This window comes from Triplophysa rosa, linkage group LG9, assembly GCF_024868665.1.
Source record: "Triplophysa rosa linkage group LG9, Trosa_1v2, whole genome shotgun sequence".
Lineage (NCBI taxonomy): Eukaryota > Metazoa > Chordata > Actinopteri > Cypriniformes > Nemacheilidae > Triplophysa > Triplophysa rosa.
In genome coordinates this window covers 15685459-15697266 of record NC_079898.1, presented here as the reverse complement: position 1 = coordinate 15697266, position 11808 = coordinate 15685459, and the positions used below count along the sequence as shown (strand labels likewise).

The 11808-nt window shown below is 34.8% G+C and overlaps 2 protein-coding genes across 5 annotated transcripts in view; both read left to right on the top strand.

The window, feature by feature from the left end:
- The first annotated feature begins 2278 nt into the window (after positions 1 to 2278).
- On the top strand, positions 2279 to 5805 carry plaua (plasminogen activator, urokinase a). Its single transcript, XM_057342498.1, has 11 exons — positions 2279 to 2381; positions 2733 to 2817; positions 2921 to 2972; positions 3075 to 3234; positions 3367 to 3464; positions 3593 to 3631; positions 3805 to 3982; positions 4073 to 4221; positions 4311 to 4451; positions 4929 to 5077; positions 5188 to 5805. Exons 2-11 carry the CDS (start codon positions 2761 to 2763, stop codon positions 5383 to 5385), a joined length of 1221 nt encoding a protein of 406 aa, XP_057198481.1. The 5' UTR covers positions 2279 to 2381; positions 2733 to 2760; the 3' UTR covers positions 5386 to 5805.
- A 4603-nt stretch (positions 5806 to 10408) lies between these two features.
- The window catches only part of vcla (vinculin a), a 33376-nt gene continuing 31976 nt past the window's right edge, over positions 10409 to 11808 (top strand). For all 4 annotated transcript variants that reach the window (XM_057342100.1, XM_057342101.1, XM_057342099.1 and 1 more), the window contains exon 1: positions 10409 to 10760. In XM_057342100.1, coding sequence (XP_057198083.1) covers positions 10593 to 10760 — 168 coding nt within the window. In that variant the 5' untranslated portion in view covers positions 10409 to 10592. The remainder of the gene's footprint in view (positions 10761 to 11808) is intronic.

Below are 11808 nucleotides of genomic sequence, written 5' to 3'. Positions count from 1 at the left end.
AATATTTTTCTCTGTGTTCATCAGAACAAATTAATTTATACAGGTCTGAAATTATATGAGGGCGAGTAAATGATGACAGAATTTTCATTTTGGGGTGAACTGTCGCTTTAAGCAATCTAAAAAGAGTTATAAATGAAAAGAGTAAGGCCTGTAATTGGACACTACAGTGTCGTGTCATCAAATGAGCATGCATTCATGTTGTTGTCGTCGATATAAATGTCCAGGAGAGGGCGCTGAAGACTAATGAACATAACCCATCTCATCCCTATTAAACCGATGTGCTGTAAATAATAAAGTTAAAAACGCAAATGAGTTGCTCCCTATGTTAAGGTTTTCTGACTACCTCTATTCCCAGTCTTTTTAGGGTTAAGTAGTATCTCGCATTTCCTGAATTGTAAAAACGACACCAATCAAAAAACAGTTCAAATGTTGATGTTTCGACGATGTGTTTGGATGAGTCTTTTCGAGATTACAGCTGTTTACTCTTGAATCTGTGATACCTATAAAATGAGTACTGTATTGTTGAGCAATTATACTTTACAATTATAATTACACTGTAATTATACAGTGTCAGCCGGTGAATGCACTGATCATCTGTTCTGTGGAAGTAATTTCATAATGCCAACATAGACTTTATATATCTCCATATTTCAAGGATCAGGGGTTCAAGGGGTCAAGAGTGAATCATTTCTTTAAATGAAATATGGAATTAATACATTATGTTTTAAATTATAAAATACTACACATATTTAGCATTATAGGGTCCATTAAAAAAGTGATTTTGTTTTGCAGTCTGAAAACATTCTCTCTCATGTATGTATATAGTTTGTGGTAATAAATAATAATAAAATATTTTGCATACTACATGGTCAGAAAGAGAAGAAGGGCATTATGTATTTATATTGATTTAAATCAACCTATTAATGATGAAACCATATTTGTTGTTTATTTAATTAACTAACTAAATAGTACCATCACTGTGAGTCTGACAGAGACCATTTTATCATTTTTGAGATCCAAAATTAGATCGTATGCCTTTAAGCATAGTGTTAAAACCTCAAAACCTTATCTAGCTGCATATTCTCTTAACATGCAAGTGAGATCAGTATTTCTCAAGAAAAAAGGAAGTCACTCAGAATTGATGCATTGCTTACATCAATACATGGAAAAGGTTTAAAGACAAGGGCATTCTAAATTAATACAGGTCTGTGTAGGCATTTTCTTTTATAGGAAGCTTAATGTTTTGTCTGGTATGTTTGTTTTCTTCTTTAGAATAAACTTGGTCTCAATTTCTTATTAAAAGCATGGCCTGGTTGTTATTTCACAGGCCACATTTGTACTTTTACTGACCACTATCCACAAATGTTACCCCTTACATAAAAGATTTGACAAATCAAACATGATCTGACCAATGTCGAACATTTGTAAATAGGAAAACCACTCCATATATTTTATTATTTTTACATTTTACATTTACACAAAAAAAGTGAAGCCAAACCTGTCAACACATGAACACACAAATATTTTATTTCTTATTTTATTATCGTTACCCACACACTTCAACAAATTGTTCAAACAGCTACTGTATCGGGTGATGCAAACATTTAAACACTCTTTAAAAACCAGAAAACAGCAATAATGGAAGTTTTGTCATGTGTTGAACAGGAAATGTATGGCTGAACCTCTGCCCAGTTGGAGTATATTATGATGTCATCATCTCAGTGTCTCTCATTCATGTAAACCCCCTAATTTATCTTCTAGATTTAATAGAATGGAATCCAGTTAAACAGAATGTCACAACATGATCTGAATAATTGTCTGAGACCCTAAAGAATTAAAAAGGACAGGACACCAGACAAAGCGGTAAAATGAAGACTGGCAGTAAAACATGTTGCATACACAAAAAAAATGGGTCTGAATATAGGAAAGACAGGCTTTGCTCACAGATATATTTGAATGGTTCACAGGAAACGCTTGATCATGTCTTTCCCCCTCAAAACATGTTGTGAAATGAGCAATGCAATAAAGAAACCGCAGAGATGGTTATTGCTTTACAGGAACTTTATTTAAAGGGATTTTATCTCCCTATTAGGATGGTGTTTCATGTTTAAAAAAGGCTAGCTTTCTTGGGTAATTCAGTTTGAGTCACAGTGGTGGTTTCTGAAAAAAAACATTGCCAACAACCTCACTGTTTACTACACAGCGCATGTGCCAGTCCCTCCTCTCCTCAACCAATCACGTAACCTTCACTATAAAGCAATGAACACTCACTGCCACACAACAGCACATGACCTGTAAGCCCAGCACAGCTTCTCAAGGCAAAAAAGACAACTGCAAGAAAATAAGAAGACCAACACTTTACAGTGTCTACTATCTGAAAGGTAAGCACAGAAAAACTAAACGTTTTTTTGTTCTCATTCTGTATGTTTTAAATGGACAGCTATATTTTCTATGCAATTTTGATTTATTAATAATGTGGAAACTTGAATTAGACATTTTTCTATATTTAAGTATTGAGTTCTAAAAAAAATTACAATAATATTGTTATGAGAATCACAATTAGTAAGTAATTTTAATACGTAATGAATGAACTGAATTTAAACTAACATTTAATACAAATTGACAGATAGTACAATGTAAATGTATACACAATAAATAGATCAGATAAATTATAAATTGAGAAATTGTGGAGTTTTTATGAATATAAGTACACTTTTTGTGTTTTTCTCCAGAAAAGGGAAATATCGATTAACGGTCAAGATGAAGAGCGTTTTCAGGATATTACTGTTAACATGTGCTCTGTGTTTCATTGAAGCGGTGAGAGAACAGAAAATTCTTACTTCCCAAAAAGAGTATTTAAATGGAATAAGCACCTTCCTTTACAAACACCCATATCTAATGTTAATTTTCTTGTTTTTAGACTTACCGTTGGCCTAATAATTTTGGAAAAGGCCCTGGTATTCCAACACGGAGTAAGTCTTTTTTGATTTTGTTCAACTCTATTAAGGTTTTGTTACAAGATGAGTTTGTGTCATCTTATGAAAAGGTCATAAACACAGTTTGTTTTTTCTTAGAGCAGGCTGGTGAGTGCATGCCTGATGGAAGTGATGAAAGCAAATATGGAGGAAAAGTGTCAGTAACAGTCAATGGACGAATCTGTATTCCCTGGGATGTACTCCCAATCAGAAGACATCTGGCCCTTTCCCTTAAGAACTGCCATCATAACTTCTGCAGGTATTCTTTTCATTAAATTGCCTATGCATCCGCTGTCTAAACAAAGAATATTTTGTGGATACTTAAAAAAAACGATACCTCACACCCACAACCTTTGCCAGTGGATGATGCTCAATATATTTTCTCGTTCAGGAATCCAGATGGCAGATTTAGGCCTTGGTGTATGGTAAGAAGAGGAAAACGTCTGATCCAAGAAAGCTGTGACATTCCCACCAGTGAAACAAAGACGAGTAAGTGAAAGTACATACTATTGTTTACTTTTGTGATTTGAATCAGCCATAAAATGAAATAAAAATAACACAATAGTCTATTGATAAATTGACAGATTGACTAACACAATTTATGGTTGTTCATTCAGCCACAAGTCCAGCACCTGAACCACTAAAGCAAGACACAGGTAAAATTTGAATTCATTTGGATATATTTATATTAATATGTGGATTTCATATTGCAAACCAAAAACAATAAATGTATTTATTAATGAATATACAGTATGTATAGACTTTAGCCTTTTCTGTGTTTTTTGTTCACCGTTTTTGATAGACTTTTGTTGTTTCTGTTATTATGCAGAATTAACATGTGGGGAGCGAAACTTACCCCATATGTCAAAGATTGTTGGAGGATTAAGGTCATCTGTTGAGTCTCAGCCTTGGATGGCAGCTATCTTCATGGGAAATGGGTTTGTTTGTGGAGGAACTCTCATTGCTCCATGCTGGGTCCTCACTGCAGCTCACTGTTTCCCTTCAGGGTACATCTGACTTTTCTTAACTCAAGACTATGACCCCATTTAACCTTAACTATTATGACACTAATGTGCATCAACATTTTATCTGAACAGTGAGGAAACAAAAATATGGAAATACTCTGTCTCCTTGGGAAGGAATACCATCAGTGAAACTGACTCAAAAGAGCAGAAATTCTCTGTGAGCAAACTTGTGGTCCATCAAGGCTTTGACTACAGAACTGAAAACTACACCCATGACATTGGTATGTTTTCTTCATTCTTTAACCACTAAATACATTTACAGAAACTGAAAGGGGAAGTAAATAATTCAATCCACTGCCTTTTTATCTAGCTCTACTGAAGATAGTGAACGGTGATGGCAAATGTGCCATGAAGACAAACTCGGTGAGAACCGCCTGCCTTCCTCCATTCCAGCAAATGGTTCCCTCAGGATTCTACTGTGAGATTGCTGGCTATGGAAGATATCAAAGGGGTAGGATGACATACATTGTATGCAAAGATAGTATATCACAGCAGCACAATAACAATGATCCTGTTCATACGACGCCAAGATAAGATGAAGATGTGGTGTATCCAGAGTTTATCTATGAAATACGACAAATAATACAAATTTCCAACTGAGGAAGATGATACGATGTACTGTACTGTGACTCTAAATATCATGATAAAACAGTAAAAGCACTACAAGATATTCTATTCACATACTGTATCTAGTACATCATTGAATGAATCAGTTAACCCCTATCTATTCTAAAATTTATCTAAATTTGTCTATGTCTAGAAAATAGCAAACAAAACAAAATTGCAGAAAATAGTTATGTGTGAATTTAATGACAGCTGAAATGCTGTACTAACAAATAAGAACATAGAATTGTTAAGAAACATTAGTTATGTGAAATAACATGAAAAAACACAAATGTCATCAATTTTTTGTTTGTAATCTGTAAAGGTGGCTTTGAATATTCCCGACATCTGAAAATGGCTCGGGTCGAACTAATTTCCCAGAGTGACTGCCAGCACAAGTATTACAATGAGGACGAAGTCAACAGATACATGTTTTGCGCAGCTGGCAGAAATTGGGAAGACGATGCTTGCCAGGTAACACTAAAAATACTTTTCTCACTAATGATGAACATCCGGCATAGATAAATGTAATTGTATCTTTTGAAATATGTCGAAGTATCTCACTGTGCTTACTCTTCTTTCAGGGTGACTCTGGAGGGCCCTTAGTATGCGAAATAAATAACACAATGTTCCTATTCGGTATCATTAGCTGGGGAAAAGAGTGTGCGGAACAGTCAAATCCAGGGGTTTACACAAAAGTCACCAAATATAACCAATGGATAGCAAAGCATACGGGTTTACCCGCATATACAATAGGTTCCAGGTTTCCACAGAAGGATTAACTTTGGAGGGGAGACAAAAGGCTGTGCAAAATAAATGTGCCAGTATTTTCTGCCACTCAGGTGACATATGGCAGCTACATGTGTGTTGCAATCATATAAGAATCTTTGACAGTGTTGTCAATACAACAGATGAAATAGATGTAATAAGCATAAATCATATTTATTTGCACAAATGTGCTTTCCCAGAGTGTCTGTCTTTTTAAAGGTTTGATTTGTTTTATACCTTTCCAAACTATTTTATTCAGACCTGATGTTAATGACAGGGATGTAGATTTAATGTGTTAATTTAATTTTTAATGTATTGCAAAAATGTATGTTATTTATTTTTTAAGAATCATTGTAAAACTGTCTTATACAGGTCAGGAATTTTATACAGAAGGTATTGAAATGTAATTTTCTCAGTATTTTAAGAAATAAAATGTTTATATGAATTACTATGAATTAAATGGCTTCTGTTTTTTATATTGTGTATTATTCTTTTTGAAACTGAAAATATTTTTTTTTCCATTTTTGTTTTTTGAGATTCGCTTAATAGGATTAGGTGTTATAATCCCACTACTTCAGCACAGTTGAATTGCCCAACAGGACATATCCCATGCCTTATGCATGACAGGGGGAAGCAGTCAAGAATATGAATAGAGGAAAGGAGGTCTGAGGTTTCACTGGGTTCGTCGGGTAGGCATCCTCTGTGTTTGGGGATAAATGATTATAGAAATACATAGCATTTCTCAAAATCACTTCTTATCCATTTTTGTTTTTTGAGTAATTATTAATTCATTCATTCCTCAAATCACTTTCCTTATATAGTTTTATGCATAGTAAATAAAAGAGTCACACATTAAATACTGTATATACACATATCATGGCTCAATGTGTACTTCACATACACAGGTCCAATTCATGCTTTTAAGAATTCAGTGGTTAAGTGCATTTCCACTTCTGAGAAGATTTGTTTTCATACCTTTTGGGGACTTTCCATAAACACAATGGCTTCCTTTTATGCTGTACATACTTAATATTCTATCCCCTCACTATAAACCTACCATTTTCAAATAAGCATCATTTAGTATTTCATAATTAATTTGTATCAAGCGTTGTATCAAGCACATGTATAGAAAAAACACACACAGACCCAGACACACTATATGTTTGCACACAAACACACAAACCTATAAAAGTGGAATTTTAGGCATGATCTTGATTACGAACATTCAAAGTCTGAGTAAGTTACAGATGCCTGTTGTTTTTAGGAAGTGTCTCTGAGAAACTAAAAAGATACATTTTCTGCTATTGCATCCAAAAAATAAATAAAATAAAAGACAAGAACGTGACAAAAAAGGGAAGCAGTCTAGACCTCATCAAAAACTATAAGCAGTCTGATTCACAATTTCCTTCCTCTTGCCAAGAATACAACATCCGTATAAAGGCAAAAAGATTATGGCCTAATAAGGAAAGAGTTTGTTTAGGCACAAATGATGAGCAATAAGTAACACAAACTCATACACACACTTACAACATGCTCTAATAATGTAGGCACGACGAAACACTTGTACTTTAACTGTTCATGTTTTGTTATTATAAGGCTATCTAATGGCATTTTGATATGAAAGGTCGAGCTGGCTCAGTGAGTTTTGTTATTTTGTCAGGGCAATTATAATAAATATGTTTTTGTAGCCAAGACTTGAAATTGACTTTAAAAAAAGACCTGAGAAATATTCATTGGATTTGTGACATCTGGCCCTGGTTATGAATGTATGTTACTTTTTTAGACAACAATAAATGCTTAAAAATATACTATAAATATGCTTGCTAATATAAAAAGTACAAAGTTTAGAATAGAAGGCTTGAAGAAATGCTCTGAACTAGTTTGTAGGTTCTGTAATGACTATACTGTACACTGGAGGGCGCTGCTAGAACATGACATGCATATAAACATACAATTTATTAGTGGAATTTAGAAAATGTTCGTTTTTAAAGATTTTCATGAAACATTTGATGAAGAAAAGTGTGCAGGTAACGTAATGTTAAATGGTCAAAAATCTATTGTGTTATGTTTAATTTACTTCATAGACTTAAGTGCAGCAATTGTCTAATTTTGTTGTGGTGAATGAGACCAAAACAATGTCTTTTTGTATTCATGGGCTTTTAAAATGGTAAAATCCTCTCAGAAAGAGATATGGTTGACAGAATGTCTCTCATATTTTCATATTCCTGTTAAAATATGGTATCCACAGCCACTTTGGCAGATATAAATAACTGAAGCCAGTCTGAGTCATAGATCTGAATGAAGTTTACTGCTTCAAGTTATCTCAGGTTCTCTAAAACTTTATAAAGAGGTGTGTTGCCATATGGTGGTGGTATATGTATTCTGACTGCTTTCATTAACCATTTATATAGTGAAATTAATACTACTAAAATGATTTGTTTTGGAGGCAACATTTCCCATTATCAATAGAGCTATTTAAGTGAAAATGTATTAATTTTTGACATAACCTGTCCCATCACAAAAATGCTGTATATTTGATTAGATATAAAAATAACACAAACTTTGTGCATTTTCACCTTTACATGTGTATACAGGATAAATTTGTTTGTGTGTGTACGAGAAAGAGAGAGCAATAAAATCACATCACCTGCACATGCAGTAAATACAGACAAGTCAGCAGAACGCTACATGAAATTGCTGAGCACAGCATTAGTCACCTTAGCCATGGCAGCAGTTCTGCACTGTTCAAGTTTCAATACCAATAAATAGTGATATGATAATAAGGATACCATTCTATGGATTAAAGATGACTTTTCATTAGCAAACATTATAAACAATCAATCTGTATTTGTAATAGTTGTCCTGCTCGTCTTTTTACGGATAATCAAAACAAAGACTGACATGATGAAGACAAAAACAGACCAAGTGTCAAAATATCAAGAGAACTTACATTTTATTATAATAATATGCATTTTGATTGACAACTTTTGTTGTCAGAAAGAGGACATGGCAAACAGCTGGAGCTCTCCTGTCTGGGCTGAGACACTGCAGACAATGTTCTACATACACAAGCAGTTTCCCTCAAGTGACTGTACATGTAAAAGATTCAGTGGCAGCTGCTGTATATATAATCAACAATTTACCTTATTAGTGTTGCAAGGCTCTTCTCTGTTCTTCCATTTAAATCTCTCCTTATTTGGTAGCCTTACTGTAGCCTTGTGAGATTTCTTCCATATTAGCACTGAACAGGGAGTGGAAAAAAATACAATGGATTACATCATTTGTGAATTATACATAATGATAACATCTAAACATTATTATCATGGCTTCATCTTGAAATCTTAAAAATCCTACACTCTTTGACGTGTTGGGTCAAAAAGGACAAAGCCAACCGTGGGTGGTTAATGTACCCATGTCGGGTTGTTTTAACCCATTGTTGGTTCAAATGTAAAATATTTCTGATGGGCTAATTTAACCCAACGATTTATTTAACTACACTATCAAGGTAGATTTTAGTCAAAATGTATTGTTTTCTAATGACAAGGAAATTTGTAACATATTTATCATTTGTAACAGGTTGGAGCACTTGTATCAAGGCAAAGTGTCACATTGGTTTCTCATTGTCACACATTTTTTCTTTTTTTCCTGCTGTTTCACATTGTAAGTAAGTTGAAGAGTTTTACAAGGCCGAATCATTTTATATTTTTGCATGCTAGTTCTTCCAATTTGTCTGTTTTATGAAAGGTACAAAGACTTTATAGGTATGTTATATGAAAATTTGGCAACTTGCCCCTGTCACTCTTAATTGTTTTTACAGTATCACACGCGCCTGGCCCGAAGTTAAAGTGATAGTTCACCCAAAAATTCTGTCATCATTTACTCACCCTCTTGTCATTTTAAAACTGTATAACTTTCTTTCTTCCACAGAACACAAAAGAAGATATTTTGAAGAATGTGAATGGCCCCCATTCACTTGCATTGGTTTTGTCCATACAATAGAAGTGAATGGGGGCCAGTGCTGTTCGGTTACCAACTTTCTTCAAAATATCTTCTTTTGTGTTCTGTGAAAGAAAGTGAGTCATAATGGTTTGAAATGACAAGAGGGTGAATAAATGATGACAGAATTTTAATTTTTTGGTGAACTAGGCTATCACTTCAACTTCCAGTCTGTGATTGGTTATCGGTCTGGCTAGTAATACAACTATTTATTTTATATTTAATTTGTATTAATATTAATGTATATGTATATATATATATATATATATATATATATATATATACACATATGCATAAACATACATACATATACTATACACACACACACACACACACACACACACTGTATATATATCATATATATATATATATATATATTGTCTAGGCCAAATTGTATCAAATTAAATTAAAACTACTCAACCGTTATTGATTCTTTGCGGAGGTCTAACATAGGTTATGTTAGGGCCACATAACGTTTTTTATGTTGTTTTTTAATATATTATCCACATTAACTACATGTTTCATGTAATACAAGTGTATTAGTATTTCCTCATGTCTTTCAAATTAGGTGTACGTGCTATTAGACTGTTTCTTAAGAGGTACTACACAGAATCTTGAACTTGTGTGATTCCCAACAGAATTATAGTCCAAAACCGACTTTGAAACATGACTACATTAAAAGAAATTGTCCACTTGCACAAATACTAACATGCAGGTGTGATAAAGTAGAGCCTGCAGTCTACGTATGTATAGAAATGTTTGCATGGTCTGTCAGTAAATATCAGTTTTACTCACACTGCCTATAATTGAGTCATATGTAATCCTCACTTGGTCATTCCAGTCCGACGCATTCCAATTTTGGCCACTGAACGCATGACGTAGTTAGGGAAGCTCTTATCACAGGTAGGGAGGGGCGGAGGAGAGTGGAAACAGCACATCCAATCAGTTCCCGAGCCTGGTGTGAAACGTTTGCGCTGATTGGTTGGCAAACGCTCATACTGTCAAGTCGTGCCCTCGCTCTCACTCACCGGTCGCATTGGTTTGGTTACGCACAGAAGGCGTCGGTCGGTGAGGATGTTATAGCTGTTTTCTTGTATGACTTGGTAATAGACATCTGGTTCGTGGTGCCCTTGGAAAACATAACGGGGGGAAGCAGGGCAAAGTCATTGCTTGGAGCGAACACGTGCCTTTTTCTCACTTGTGTTGAGGATATTTATATTTCAGGATGCCAGTTTTCCATACCAAGACGATAGAGAGTATCCTGGAGCCAGTGGCTCAGCAGATATCCCACTTGGTTATCATGCACGAGGAGGGAGAAGTTGATGGGAAAGCCATCCCAGATCTCACCAGCCCTGTGGCGGCAGTGCAAGCGGCTGTCAGCAACCTCGTGCGGGTGAGAGTCTGATCCCACGCGTCCCGTCATCCATACAGCCCGTTTCTCTTGTGCATCTGTTGTTCGTTTGTCTTTATTTACGAACTTTCCCCTTCGATGATAAGCATCGTTTCTGCCAACATGCACAATTATTGTTAGTATTGTCAAATCATGATACAGAATATCAAAGCTTTCAGTTATTTTTAGTTTTCTTTTGTGATGACAGTGGTTGTTAATACAACGTTTTTAATTAAATGTACAGCTTTGTTGGCCTTTTAAAGGAAACTGTGTTTTACTGTAGTCATTTTTGTAGAAGAACATGTTAAAGTCTAGTATTGCAATAGGAATTGTAGTGACCAACTTAAACCATATGTGAGGTTCTTATGGTGTGGTTAAAGGAGATAATGTTGGATGTAAATCACATGATCATGATGGATGAGTGAGGAGACTGAATGAATGAGAGCATTGGTTTGTCACTGTAGAGCATTTAAACGCACCGTCACTGCTTGCAAAGGAAGGCAACATCAGAGGCATTATGACTTTTGTGCGACTATACAAAAGAATAGTGCGTATTTGATTCCTTTGCATTGTTTTATTGAACTCTCAAAGGTTGTGTTTGTGTGTGAATATGAGAATAACAGTATATCTGTAGTTACAGTATGTTGAACAAGTGAATTGGCACTGAACTGATGGCTGGTTCATGCAGCTAAAGGGTGTGTGGAGCACAAAAGAGCCTTTATTGACTGTATTCTTCTCAGTTCAAGGAGCTCATCTGTTTATAAAAGTACTTTTAAGTTCTTTTGTTGTTTCCAAGAAACATCAAAAACAGAAGCATAAATCGTAGAAATTGAAAGACTTTTGGTTCGTTATTTTTCCAGTGTATCCACAGTATCCAGATTGAATCTTGCTGGTATGTTCTGCTTCCTCAGATCGCAGTGAGGGAGACTCGGTACATAAATATCGTTAAACGGTCTTAAAAACACATTTTATTTCACACAATGAATTAATTTGAATCAGGAGAGCTTTAAACATTTTAAACAGCACATTCTTAACTACCTAAATGTAAATA